Below are 14258 nucleotides of genomic sequence, written 5' to 3' on the forward strand. Positions count from 1 at the left end.
TTTATTGCTCCATCCTGTCTTAGAAATAGCCTTATTCCATTACTCCACTCCAGGATGGATGAGGAAGAAATATGCATCTAGCCTGTTTATAGTTTGCGCAGGTATGATGGGCAACCCCCCGCCCCCTGCTTTTTGTCTGGTTTAAATCCTTTGCAGGAATCTCCCATGGGGCACTCAGAGATGCCCGCCTGTGGCGCACCCAGGACCGACCGGAGCTCCCTTCTCCTCTCCACACTGCCTCACCCACCCCACAGGAGCAACGGACGCCAGCTAACCCCGCCGCCGCCGCGGCCTGCTCCCCCGGGCGCCGCTCGCAGGCCGCCTTGGCCCGGCGCCCCGGTGCCAGACCGGGGCCCCGCTTCCGACAGATAGCCGGCAGCGCGGCCTGAGGGCGCCGAGGAGACCGGCCCCCGGTGGCGGACGCACCGGCCCCGGAAGGCGGCGGGCAGAAGGCGGGAAGTGCGCCCGCGCCCACGGCAGCCCCGCCAATCGATGATTCGGCACTCAAGCACCTTGACTTTCCTTCCGCAGGACCGCCGCGGTGCCAGCGCAGAACCCATCGAGGAGTCGACGTTCGACTCCCAGCTGGGTCTCCGTGCCCCCGGCGCCATTTTGACACGAGGTGGGGCGACACCGGTGCCGGAGACGGTACGGCGCCGCGGCACCCTGTGGCCGCTGGGCGCGGGGGAAGGCGGCTGGCGCCTACCTCGCCGCTCCCTAGGCGCGCTTGGGCCGCCCGTTTGCAGTAGCCACCCGGTAAGTAGCGCATGCGCCCGAAGGCTGTTCCCTCCCCGCCGGGTTGCGTCACGCCGCGCGTGCCCCGCGGCCGTTGGCCAGGCAGCGGCGGACCGTTGCTCGGCGCGGCGCATGCGCGTCCTCGCTCCCCCCGCCCCCGCCGCTCCATGGGACACCCGCTGTTGTTTTCTCCTGGCAGCCGGCGGGAGGCGGCGGCGGCGGAGGAGGAGAAAGAAGATGCCGGGGAAGCTGAAGGTCAAAATCGTGGCAGGGCGCCATTTGCCAGTGATGGATCGCGCCAGCGACTTGACCGACGCCTTTGTGGAGGTTTGCGAGAGGGAGGGGCGCTGTGCCGTGCCGTGCCCCGCGGGAGGGCGTGCCGCCGCCGCCTCCGGCCCCGCGCACCTGCCGCGCTGAGCCCGCGCAGGGGCGGGCGGAGGCCGCGCACCTGCTGGCGGCCCGGCCCGGCCCGGCCCGGCCCGATGCGCGGGGCGCCCCCCGCTGGCTGGCCGCGCTGAGGTGACGGATGCTGGCCCGGTCACGTACCTGCTTGCTGGGGCTGCGTGGGACGCGCTGCGGTTGCCCGCTGCCGTGAGCAGGCCCTTTCTGGGACGCGTTTCGTGCCTCCTTGATGCTACCTATAAGTTTACTGTTGGTTGCATCTCTTTTGGTTGGGGGCGGGGGGGAGGGTAGGCCAGCCCTGCCAGTGCTACCTGGACTATCGTGCCCACTGTTGCTCTGGTCTGGAAAGCGATTGCAGAAATGTCAAGGAACTCCCTGAGTCTGTGTCTGCTGATGTATGTTTTTTAAGCTGTTTCTGGTACAGTTGTGTGTGACTTTTAGCTAAGAGCTGTAGAGAATCAGAATAGTGTTTTAGAAATACTGCCTTTCTTTTCTTTTTTCTTTTTTCTTTTTTTTTAAAGCCTCTCTCTGATGAAGATTGTTAGTGGACAGGTCTTGCTGATGTACCAGGCAAATGGAATCTATTTCAGGATTCCGTAGCTGCATTATAAACAGAATGGAGAAGTTGTAAAAAACATGTTTAAGTCACTTGTATCTCTCAATATATGAAGTGCAAATGTGGTTGTACAGGCTTCACTTTCAAGGCCAATATTCATATCTTTATTTAAAATATTAAAAATTTTTGAAAGACAGTTCTTGTTGAGGACAAATACTTAATTGCATGTTTAAATCATGTTGTTGTACTGGAAGTATCTTGTGTTAACCAATCTGTATGTAGTTAACAGGCAATATATAAGGAATTTCTCAACAAGGGATTGTAAAATAAATTGACATGATCCTCCTGTTTTATGATTCAATATTTCCACTATAAATAACTTAGAACAATTTAAATAGACTTCCATAGATTCAGATATCATACTTTCAGAAAAAAACAAGGATATTTAAAAATGGGATACTACAGCAAGCCTGTACTGCAAAAAGTAATTGACTTTAGCATAATACTGGAATTAAGGTAGGAAAATATAATGTCTTTCTATAACTATGTAATTTGAAAAGTCTGTAAATATTAATCTGAGAATAGATTTTGGGCATGTAAGTCCTAACTTAGTTTGTTGCTTAAAATTTGGTTAACGTCAGACACTAAGTGCATTACTTAGTGGGATGATAAGTAAGTAATAAAGAAAAAATGAGTTTTTGACATGCTCTTTAATGGAGCTGAAATAGTCTCTAATTATTCTGTTGTGTTAAATAAGTAACAGCGATTTAACTTTGTATTTCAGTGTTTAGTTTCAAATATTTCAGTAGGTTTAATTTATAAATAGTTTCTCTTGTAATTTTAAATTTGGTTAAAAGGCAGCCTAGAACAACTCTGCTGTGTGGTACTAGGAGACAGGGAAAAAAGGGTATAGGAGATACTCTGATGAGTTTCATTCAGCTTGTTGTTTATGCTGTATTGAGCAAAACATGTCTCTGTCCTCCATTTGGCCGCTTTTTCCCAACCCTGCACCATCTATGACAGCCTTACAGTGTGAGTAGCTGTGTAGCAAAGGGATCAGGAAATTCATCTGCTTAAGCACTAACTTAGCGGGAAAAAAAAGTTATTTTTCAGCAGGATCAATTTGCTTATCTGGTTTACTGAGCAGCTTCATGAATGTTCTGGCACAAATAAGGCAGAAGAAATACGTAGATGGGGCCTTGCTTTTAGGACCATTACTTGCAACAAATATTCAGAGGGTGGGGACCTCCCTTTCCACATGGGGAGTAGGTGAGGCAGCAGGTGAGATTTATGTCCAAATAGACTGATCTTGAAACTGTTTTTTTTTTTTTTTTTGTAATATGTGTATGGTTGCTGAAAAACTTGACTTCTGCTTTTAATCTTTAGCTTTTTTCAGCGACAATACCATGTAATGTTAAGGTACTGGTTGACTACTAACCTTTAATTTCTTCCTTAGATATTTTAATTTTAATCTAGAATTAAAAAAGGAGGAAAGAATTTGGAGCTCTTACTTGGCTCAGGTTATGCATAATTTGGATTTTGCCAGCAGAAAATGTATGATTTAGAGCAATTTAGCACCAGTTTGTCTGCAACTGTGCTTCTAAATTTCAACAGCAGACTGCAGTGTAGTGAAAGATTACCTATATTATTTTTAGTGGACTAGCTTGACTGCTGGAGAAGTTTAATTGTAACTGCCTAGGGCTCCAAGGGATCTAATTTACTCTGCTAGATAGCATGCAAAATTAGTTTGGGTGGCGCTAGTGCGTGTTGGCTGTTTCCAGTGTATGAGGTAGCTCAATTAAAACTAGCATCAATATCCCTATATTATACTGCTTTGCATAGTGAATACGGTTTCTAAGTTAACAGCACAGCTACTTTCTTTATCCACATAGAGGCTGCATACAGTTTTCGATAGCTCGCTGACTTTTTCCTAACGTTGCTTAACCCTGTGTTTCCGTACCACCTTGACTTTTAACTTTAAAGATTACTTTGTAATTAGTTTCTTTTCCAAAAAGATTACTGTTCATTAAATCATATTGAAGGCCTCATTTTTATTTATTTGTTTTTGTGGTCATAATTCTATATAGAGCTCTGACAGAGGTATGGTTTTATCTGTAGTGCTCATTGTGAACTTACGACCCAGTTTTTCAACACTTGAATTTTTTTTTAATTAACTGGATGTGCATAAGCATGTACAGAATCTCTACGTTTTGCCTTTGTGCCCATGCAAAATAATCATTGTGTAACTGAAACATCTATTTTATACTTTTTTCGAATAAAAATGTGAAAAACATGACATGCTATATGTTTTTCAAAAGCTAAGCCTAAATCTGATCTCCAAAGTCCATTTAGACTTAAAAACAAAGCTGTCTTCAAAAGTCATAACTGTCTTTGATTTTAGGAGTAGAAATCGTAAGTGCAGCAGTTCTTTAAAATGAGCCTACTCGTTGTTTTCTTAAGAATCTCAAATGAACTGAAAAACCTACTTTCAGATGTTTTTTCATCTTGGTACAAGTTCAAGTACTAATTCCTTTGAGAGAGAGGATTCACAGAGCTACCAGTGTGCATAGGTGGTTTGGGATGAAAGCTACAGTGAAATAAGGGCTCTTGTACAGCGTTATTCCTTGGAGTATGGAACACCCCAGAAATTGTTTCACCTTTTTTTAAACAATTGTAGTGGTCTGAAGGAGACTCCTATGCCCACCAAATTCCTGAAATAGAACATTATAAAGTTGAATCTGCATTAATCAATAGAAGTTTGTAGAATATTTACTTTTCAGTGTGTGATCTCTTTATGGAAAAATACATATATATTCCGTCTAGTTTTTTTTGTCTGTCTTCTTTTTGGAATTTTCTGTATGATAAAAAGGGAATAGAAATTGAAAAGGTACTTTCCCATGCTGCTGTGAATTTAGTGATATGTGTATCACTATTTAGTGTATCAAGAATGCAGCTTGTGGAAATAGTTTCAGTTATTTTGTAGTGTGTATCTGTGGACACAGTATATTTTAAGAATTCTTGTTATTAATGTTATCATTTTTGTTCTGAATTTGTTTTATACTTGTCAGTAAAGCTGACTTAGAAATCCTAGCGACCACAGTTACTGCACATAAACTATTGATAATCAGATTGAATATTTTTCCTTAAAATAGTTCTAAAATGAAGGCAAGCACCTGCAAAGAGAGCGTACCAAGGGACTGTCAGTAGCTGAAAAAAGCAATAGTTTTAACTATAAAGTGGAAAAAAAAACAAATAGTTGGAGAGAAATTTTTGGAAGTTCTGGTGACATATAGAAACAGTTACCTATTGATACATGTGAATTGATTCAGAAAGATTCTGATTGCTTGGTATTATTGAAATATATATTTCAATAATTTGCACCTATAGATTTAATATGAGTAACTTACTTTTAGAAGTTATTTATTATTATTTTATCTGTAATTTAATGCTTGTATTTTTAGGTAAAATTTGGAAATACGACATTTAAGACAGATGTGTATCCCAAATCACTAAATCCTCAGTGGAATTCTGAATGGTTTAAATTTGAAGTAAGTATTCTTTAAGTGATCACCTGTATGTACGTAGACACTCTGGTTTAGATGCCCTTAATGAATTAACTTTGTTTCAGGGAGAAAATGTGAATTTTGAGAAGTGAGGCTATTTTTGTTTAAATACACATGAAATATTTTCAGGAAACTTGCCTAAAGTTAGACTTTGTTTGCTAAAGCTGTCTCATGGGCTTTTTTAGGGCTGTTTGTGTAGATAAAAACTTACCAGATTGGACGCAACTCAAGTAGAATACTGGGTAATACGAGAAAAGATAGTGGTACGAATGGGAAAAAAGCATTACCCCTTAGGCTTTTGGATATCAGTATGGATATGTTTTAAAGGAGTAATTTAGAGTAAGGAAAGTTAAGTGATATTCGGAATATGGTTGGAATATTTAGAATATATGGTTAGGAAAATAGTGTATTTAACAGAGGAAAATGGACAAATTAATTTAAAAATTTACACAATAAAGATTTAGGGCAACATTTATCAACACCTTCTTTTCCCTTTTTCTTGCATAATATTAGGGCTTGACATTTTCCTGTAATTACTTTTTCCTTTCCAGAGGCTGATTGGTTGATTTTTAATGAACTGAATACAGCAGTATCATAGTTGCCCTTTGACATTCTGCCCTGAACAAGTATTTACTTTTTTTTACCCCTTCTGTGAAGGGTAAAATCCAAAATCAGTGAACGCATTGTTTAGATGCAGGAAATAAAAAAAAATTATAGATTTATCTGTGTCATGTTTCTGTATATAAGTAATTCATACATTTTTACATTTGTTTTGCAACAGTGTTTCTTTCTATATCTATATGTGTGTGTGTGTGTGTATACATGTATATATGTTTATTCAAATTTCATGTCAACATTTGTTTCTAGGTAGATGATGAAGAACTACAAGATGAACCTCTCCAGATCACAGTTCTTGATCATGATACGTACAGTGCTAATGATGCCATTGGCAAAGTGTACATAGATATTGATCCTTTGCTCTATAGTGAAGCGGCCACTGTTATATCGGGATGGTTTCCCATTTATGATACTATCCATGGTAAGGCTTGCTAATTTAAAAGTAAAACAATGTCGTTTGAGATGTTCATTTTTTTAAGCTGTCTTCAGAAATCTGTAATAATATAGCCTTGATAGGTAGAATGCTACCTTTTTGGTGCTTTTCTCCTTATTAGATTGCATTAGAATGCAATTTAAAAATCCATGACAAATTATACTTCTGGGAGACTTTTCCTTTTCTGTTTTAATAGCAGTTGAATAGGAACGATGTCTAAAATTTCTGGCATAAGAGTTCAGGAGTTTAGAATAATGCTTTGCAGAATGCTTTTCACAGAACTTGTGGCAGATGGAAAAAGTCTTCACGTGGTATTTAAAATAGTTACTGCAAATCCCAAAACATATTTTTCTGATTACCCTGTGTTTACTTAAAGAGTATACTTTTCCTGAAGTCACTTGAGGTGTTCCCCTATGGTATGCTGGACAAGCTTCATGTGAGATGAAGAGATAGGAAGTGACAAATCTTGAGTATAAAGTACAGCATGAAACTCCTTTTCCCTTAAGAAAGTACTCGCAGCCCTAAGTAGAATTCTTCAAAATATCTTGAAGGTATGAGAAGGGGAAGTCGGTGATACTTTGGATGTTAATAAAGCTGAGCTTTTATCCCAGAAAGTCAAGATCAGTTCATAGCAAGTTAGCTTCTGGAGCACCTTATTACAGAACATCTGTTTGACTGTAATAAACACCACAGTTTATTAACCAGTAGAAACTCAATGATTTAACTATATTAAAAGCTGATTAGAAATTATTGGTGGGAAAGCACTAATGAAATTTACTATATGGTCATCATAAATATAAAAATATTTTGAATCTGTTTTAACAGTTATATTGAAAGTTTTTTGGGGAAGTCCTGCATGCATTTTTTTTTTTTTACTTTATTCACATTTTCCTATCATATGATTTATTCTTATCATATATTTTCTTTTAAACTAGATGAACACTGTATTATCTTACAATATGTAAAACATATATCAGAGAGAAACTAAATTTCTGTATATTTTTCTAGATCTGCTAGCATTTCTCAGCTTCTCCTCTCTTTAAATGAAAAAAGAATTCTTCTACTTTCATGTTCACATCAGTAGATTCTAATTACCTTGATTTTTGACAGGCAGTAACTGACACTTTTGTTAAAAATAAATCTGTACAATGCTTATAAATTTTTATTTTGAAAAAGAAAAAAGGTCTTTTGCACTTTACCGTGGTTGTGTGTGAAAATACATGAACCTGATGTAGTTCCTGTTATAGTAAATTAATGCTTCTTTCTACTGATGTTTTAGAAGATAAAGCTAGGTGACTTTATTGCAGTAACATAAGAGACAATCATCAAAGCAAATACTCGTTTGCTTTTTTTTTTTTCTATTGCGTATCAGATATTTAGGTGATAAAGACCTCTGAAGTCACCAGAGATCAGACTCATCAAGAAGCTTAGTCCTCAATATGTCAGAGTCTATAAGAACGTGACTTGAAATGTTTTTTGTTACTGGATGGGGGGAAAAAGGAGAAAGAGCTCAGAATAGAAACATAATACAATCAAAAGGTCTGACTGTATTTGGAAGAAATACTTATTTACTGAAAAGATTTAATTATGGTCAAAAATTAAACTTTTTGAAAAAGTCTGTTATACCTTTATATATTTCTTCTCATGGACAAAGTATTTTGTAACCATCTACTGTGCCTGCTCTGTGATACTCAAAAGAACCTTAAATTTTTTCATTCGAATGAACTGCAGAGAGCAGCTTTACTGTGATCTCAAAACCATTTTGAGGGAGAAAATATGAAAACTTTGTGATGTTGACTAGAGCTTTTTGATGTGCACAGGACTCCAGTTCAAGGCACCTACAATACCCTAAGCACAAAAGGGCTGAGGTCATCTTGGCACAATGCCCGAGCCTTTGGATACCAGTTTTATACCCTTCCTGTATTGATGATGCAGGGCAAGAGAGCCGAAAGAAAAATGGCTCACGGCAGCAGGGGCCACTACTATAGCAGGAGGCTGATGGCTTATCTTTTCTCAGTCCCCTCCTTCCTCTCAAATCCTGTTCAGGGCAGCAGGTATTTGAGGAACGTTCCTTGCAGGCCTTCAGCCTCAAAGGCAGCTCTTGCCTTGAAGGCAGTTGGCAGAACTAGAAGCTTCCTTTCATTTCTTATGAGAGGAGGTCTCTGTAATAGACCTGAGAGGTAAGGAAATCCTGCTCCTCTGGCCTGGGCTAGAATTGACATGTGAAATGCCAATTGAATCAGGCTGCTCTAGCAGGAACATACGTTCTGTGGAGAAAAAATTGGTAATAGAAAGTTCATTAGTTACTAATAATACAAAAGAATTGAGAGAGTTAGTTTTGCATTGATTTCTGGTACAACTTCTCATTTTTCTTTTTTTTTTTTTTTATTTATAGGTATACGTGGGGAGATCAATGTGGTGGTGAAAGTAGATCTCTTCAATGATTTGAACAGATTTAGGCAGTCATCCTGTGGAGTCAAATTTTTTTGCAGTAAGTAGAGGAAAAAAGTTTGAACAGGAAGCTTTTGGTTTTTTTTCTTCTTTTCTTCCTTTCCTATTCTGTCAGTTTCTCTCTTCTCACCAGCCTACTGCATAGGCCCAGGACAGATTACATTGAAGCCAATTACATTGAAAGTGGGTGGGCTTTTTTGTTTTTAATTTGGTTTCTACTCTTTCGATCTCAAAAAATGTAGATAACTGATTTTTTCTTACCTTTCTGGAGTTGCATTTCAGTGCATGATGATATGCACATTAAGTTACTTTGGGTATATGTTCTGTTCAAGAGGCTCAAGTGAAAAGGTTTCATAGTGGTGCATATTGAAACAAAGTTGTAACTGATACACTGGACAGTTATCTTATCAGCGTTCCAGGGTCTCCCAGATCAAAACTGCTTAGGTATGTCTGGATTCTGATGGAAAGAAGATTGTATGATTGCTTTCTGAAATCATTCACATTACTTTTTAGGTGTAATTTTAATTTTTTCTTTGAATTCTCGTCTCTTTGACTCATGCCTTACATCCTTATCCTTTTTTAACAGCTACATCTATTCCCAAGTGTTACAGAGCAGTAATAATTCATGGATTTGTGGAAGAACTTGTGGTTAATGAAGACCCAGAATACCAGTGGATAGACCGAATTCGTACACCGCGGGCATCAAATGAGGCTAGACAAAGACTCATTTCACTAATGTCAGGTATTAAACATGTAGGCTATAGTTGTGATTGCTACTAATTTAAAACATCCACCTTTTAAATGAATTGTTTATGGTGAGATTGTATATGAATTTTTTATGTATTAATTATGTGTATTTTTTCAGTTCACAAACTGTGATCTATTTCTGAAGATTCTCTGTCTTAACTGATGGGTCAGTGTTGCTGACTCTTTTTTTGCCTCGATGAGACCATGCTGCCACTTACTTAATCTGTTGGTTGTTTTTAGCAAGGTCAAGGAAATCTGTGGAGCTCTCCTAAAGATGTACTTTTTAACCCATCTGAGGCGTGTTACTAGAATTTTACTCGTAATAAGTAAGGCAATATAAACAACTCCACCGTCCTTTGCACTGCTTGGAATATGTGACCAAACATATGTAAGCACCATCTCAGATTCGATATAGTAGAACTTACTCATCCCCTCTTTTCAGAGTCAAGACTGGTTCATTGCTTCTCAAGCTTACTTCTGTATTGCCTTGCATTGATTCTGTAGAGCAGATCTGTAATTTTTAAAGAGGCCAGTTATTAGAATTCCAGTTGGTATCAAATGGTACACAGAGTTCTTAGTATTGCTGTAACTTTTATGAACAGCAGTTGTGAACAAAGATCTCACTGTTTCAGGTGCAAATAGAGCAGAACAAAAGGCCCCTACACTAGAGGACTTATGAAGAAGCTAAGAGACAACCAGTTGATAGAGGTGGACAGTGCTGAAGGTGTAAGGAATACAAGGAAATAAGGAAATGATGAAATAGCCATTGGAATGATAGGCAGTGTTTTCAGCTAACTAATGGGTTCTTTATATTGTCAGGTTTCTTGTAGGTGTTATCTATGTTTTAAGGAAGATACTGAAAGTAAAAGAATATTGGACTTTGAGGACATGTATGGAGATCTTTAATTAGCGAGGCAACATAAAAGAGAGCGTGGAGATGTTACTTGGTGTTAGATACCTTCACTGGGAGGAAGACAGCACGTTTTGGGGAAAATTGGAAAATCAGTATTGTCATAAATGATATGAGTTAGCTTTTAGAGAGCTGCTGATATAGCTCTTCTGGTCTGTTAGTTTATAGTGTTAACATTTGTAATGTTAATACAAATGTTAATACAAAGATCTTTTGTCTTCCATAAATGGTGAAAATGGATAAAATAGCACACATGAAAACGTTCTGTTTTTTTTTTTTTTAATTTATTATTAATGATGATTTTAGTCATGGCAGCAATTAAAAAAAAAAACCAGCTCGCAGTACTCTTTCATAGCATGTAATGCTTCACATGGCAATCATTGTTACTGGTGACTACTTGTGAAGAAATCTGCAACTTTCTGAGAATGATTGGGTAAGCGGGGAGCCAGTCTTCCATTGCTATGGAGTCTGGGAAGGAGCATTGTTCCATGATGTCTGTGCTGAGATGCATGACTTAAAACATGTTCACAGACTGCTTTATAGATCTCTCTGTCATGTTATGTGTTGTATACTTAGAATTCGGTTCTGACCTTGGCTTACGTGAAATGCATGGCAATTTTCAGCTCCATTCACTCAACTAGAAACTTTCGTACTCTACCACCTTAAACATTTTTCAAGACCAGTACATGCATAATTTTAGCCTGCAGTTAAGTATCTTGCAATAGGACTGTTGTTCCAGTAAGAATAAAAACATGCTTTTGGAATGCAGTAATGATAATTTCATTCCACTTAATAACTTAACATCATCGATATTGAGACTGTTAGGCTATCCTCTGCGATAATGAAGCTTTTTCTGAGTTTGCTAAAGAGGATTTGGGAAATCCTTCATTTCCATCAAAAAAGAAATGATATTTTGCACCTAATATATTAAGACTTGTCTAACTGCATGGATCAATGAACTTTTAGCTTTTTTTTTTTTAACATCTTGCTAGGTAAGCATCGGTGGAAGGCTATTGTCTGTCTTATAGTCACAGTTTTGCAGTCTCTCTTGTGTGCTGATAATAAAGAAGAAGTGGAAAAATAGTAGGAATGTGTTGGGTGTCATATTTTGTTCATATATGAGATTACCGTTTTAAGCAACTTGAATGAAAAAAGAATTAAAAGCATGGGTTTAGGTTGAACTAAGCTCAAGTTTTAAGAACTTTTAAATGAAAAAAATAATAGATGACTTTCCATATTGATTTGGAAGATACTTCATTGGTCTGAACCATATGAAGGAGTATTTAGAAATTTCTTTGTGTTCCAACACACGTCTTGACCATGACTTTCTCTCCCTTTAAATAAATAGAAAAAGGAAAAAATAATGAAACTAGGAAGCAGAAAGAACATTTCTGAAAAAAATATGTTGTTGTTGCAATTAGAATGGGTTTGAAAACAGAAAGCTGTGCAACTAATCAGCATTACGTAGAGTAAATAGAAAGCAGAGGTTGTGACCAGATACTTGGCATAATTATGTAAAATTGAATCGATTAGCAGTTTTATTGACTCTTATTTCAAAAGCAGAGAGGAGAAAGACCACAAAATGATAAAGGGATAGTAGTTTACTACAATTATGAGTGCTTTACCTTCTGTTTTATAGGTGAACTGCAAAGGAAGATTGGCTTGAAGGTACTTGAAATGAGAGGAAATGCTGTTGTTGGTTATTTGCAGTGTTTTGATTTGGAGGGCGAGTCTGGACTAGTAGTACGAGCCATAGGAACAGCCTGTACCTTGGATAAATTAAGTAACACATCAACATTCTTACCTGCATGTAACTCCCCATCCAAAGAAATGAAGGAGTAAGTATGAATTAATAGTTTGTAGAGGAACAAGTTTCATCTCTCTTCTTTTCATACTCATTTGGTTTTACATAACCAGTGTGATTTTTTTTTTTTTTCCCCAGAATTTGTTTTTCTTTTGTAGTTTTATTTTCTGCAACTCAGTTTCTATTCCACAACTTTGACATATTTTAAGTGGGATTACTTATGCTATTTAGAAGTTGCAATGGTAAACCTTAATATGACAACGTAACTTTTTTCTGTTTGCACAGCAGAGGTATTGCTCATTCCTAGGTTGTGATCCGCCAGTTTATTAGCTAATAACGAGTTCTGCCTTTACTCTGTGTTTGTATAATAAACATTTTTGTTTGTGAGGACTTCTTATGAAATACCTTCTGTATGAGACTTTACAGTTTTGGTACTATCATGTTTGAGTGTTTATGCTGAGCATTTAAGAAAAGATATGTTTACATTTAAATTCAGACAGTTCAGTGGTTTAGAGAATGACCCTGAAGTATTATCATCTTTTCTTGTGTGCTTTGCTTCTTACCATTACAAAATAACAAAAATGGGGCTAGAGTGTGCTTGCACAGAAAACTTTGCCTGATGAGAAACAGAATTTCGTGGTCTCTCTTATACCTACAGCAGCACCAAATACAATTTGAATACATAATGTGTACAGAAATAAACAGGTAAATGCTTTCAGTCTCTAAATTGTTATTACATTGTTGCTTGGAGAAATCAGTTATTTTTTATTTGATAGAGATCGCCAATGTCTAGATGGAAAAAACAAAATGAAAAAGTATACTGCTTGTGTAGTGTTTCCAGAGGTATTATTTTAATTAGTCAACTTTATTAACTTAAACTGTTGTATCATTAAGGCAATAATCAGACGCTTTTGTAGCTCAGGGAGCAGTATGCTCTGACTTCTCTAAATTACTGATTTCTATTTCAAATCATATACTTGCTTAATTTACCTTGATTCTAAAAATCTGCCATTAAAAGAGCTTCTGGATACAGTGCAGCATAAATATCACAGCGGGGATAAAGTATGAAGTGGACCTGGTAATCACCAACCTAAAAAGCATTCCTAAATCAGTAGCACTAACTCTGGAGCGAAATGTGGAAATTCTCCTCCACCACCCAAATTATCCATGTTCAGCAACTTGGTGGTGGTTATTGATAGAATCATTGTCCTTCTGCCCAAAAAGTGAGAATGTATCTCAAAGCCAGCAAAGTCAACTAACACTTACTATTATTGGCTTTACTAACTTGATGTCCTATTGCCAAAGAAACAATTATATATGTAGAAGTTAGTGCTTAAGCTGTTCTCTCTTTCGATCTCTCTCTCTCTCTCTCTCTCTCTCTCTCTCTCTCTCTTTTTCTCTGTTTCATCTGGACTCTTGCATGCTAGGAGTTACAGTTCTTAGAGTCTACTTAAAATAAGAGATCTCCTCTAGCTAAACCTCCCTGAAATCATTTATAACATAACTTTGCAACCTGTTGTATGTATTGTTTTCTTTTCTTCCACCTTGGCTGCAAATTCTCTCAGGTCTCCGCTGGTTCATCCGCCAAGCCATGGATGCCGCTCGACTCACAACAGCCCAATTCACACTGCTACTGGCTCACGACTTACTCAGAACTTCTCTGTGTCTGTTCCCACTCTCATCTACACTGGTACGAGACTGCTCAGACTCAGGAGCTGGGGAGAGGCAGGCCACAGGCACAGTGGTCGCAAAGTGCAGGCAGGCAGGCAGTGTAGGCAGGTACCACCCATCTTTTCTCCTTCATTTTCTCATGGAGGCTCCTTCTGTTGTCAGTGAAGAACTACTGTATTCAGCTGCTGAAACAAAGGCAATAGTTTCTTGGAAATGAGTATATCCTCACAGTCTCTTCCACAAAGCCACGCTCTTCATTTATGTTTAATATCCTGCTTACTAAAAATACCTGTTTAAAAAGTTGGTAAATTTGGATAACATTCATTATTTTTGCAGCCACTGAGCAAAAAGTTTGGATTGGAGTTCAG

The 14258-nt window shown here is 38.4% G+C and overlaps 1 protein-coding gene across 27 annotated transcripts in view; it reads left to right on the plus strand.

Moving 5' to 3' along the window:
• Positions 1-464: 464 nt before the first annotated feature.
• The window catches only part of C2CD5 (C2 calcium dependent domain containing 5), a 73824-nt gene continuing 60030 nt past the window's right edge, over positions 465-14258 (plus strand). For 9 of the 27 annotated variants that reach the window (XM_068949017.1, XM_068949034.1, XM_068949041.1 and 6 more), the window contains exons 1-6: positions 866-1062; positions 5155-5241; positions 6124-6295; positions 8703-8798; positions 9345-9500; positions 12055-12253. In XM_068949017.1, the coding sequence (XP_068805118.1) occupies positions 868-1062; positions 5155-5241; positions 6124-6295; positions 8703-8798; positions 9345-9500; positions 12055-12253 (905 nt within the window). In that variant the 5' untranslated portion in view covers positions 866-867. Of the gene's footprint in view, positions 757-841; positions 1063-5154; positions 5242-6123; positions 6296-8702; positions 8799-9344; positions 9501-12054; positions 12254-13784; positions 13910-14258 lie in introns of those variants that run through there. The other 18 variants (XM_068949079.1, XM_068949062.1, XM_068949071.1 and 15 more) reach the window with 7 other exon arrangements.

This window comes from Struthio camelus, chromosome 1 (assembly GCF_040807025.1).
Source record: "Struthio camelus isolate bStrCam1 chromosome 1, bStrCam1.hap1, whole genome shotgun sequence".
NCBI classification, from domain to species: domain Eukaryota; kingdom Metazoa; phylum Chordata; class Aves; order Struthioniformes; family Struthionidae; genus Struthio; species Struthio camelus.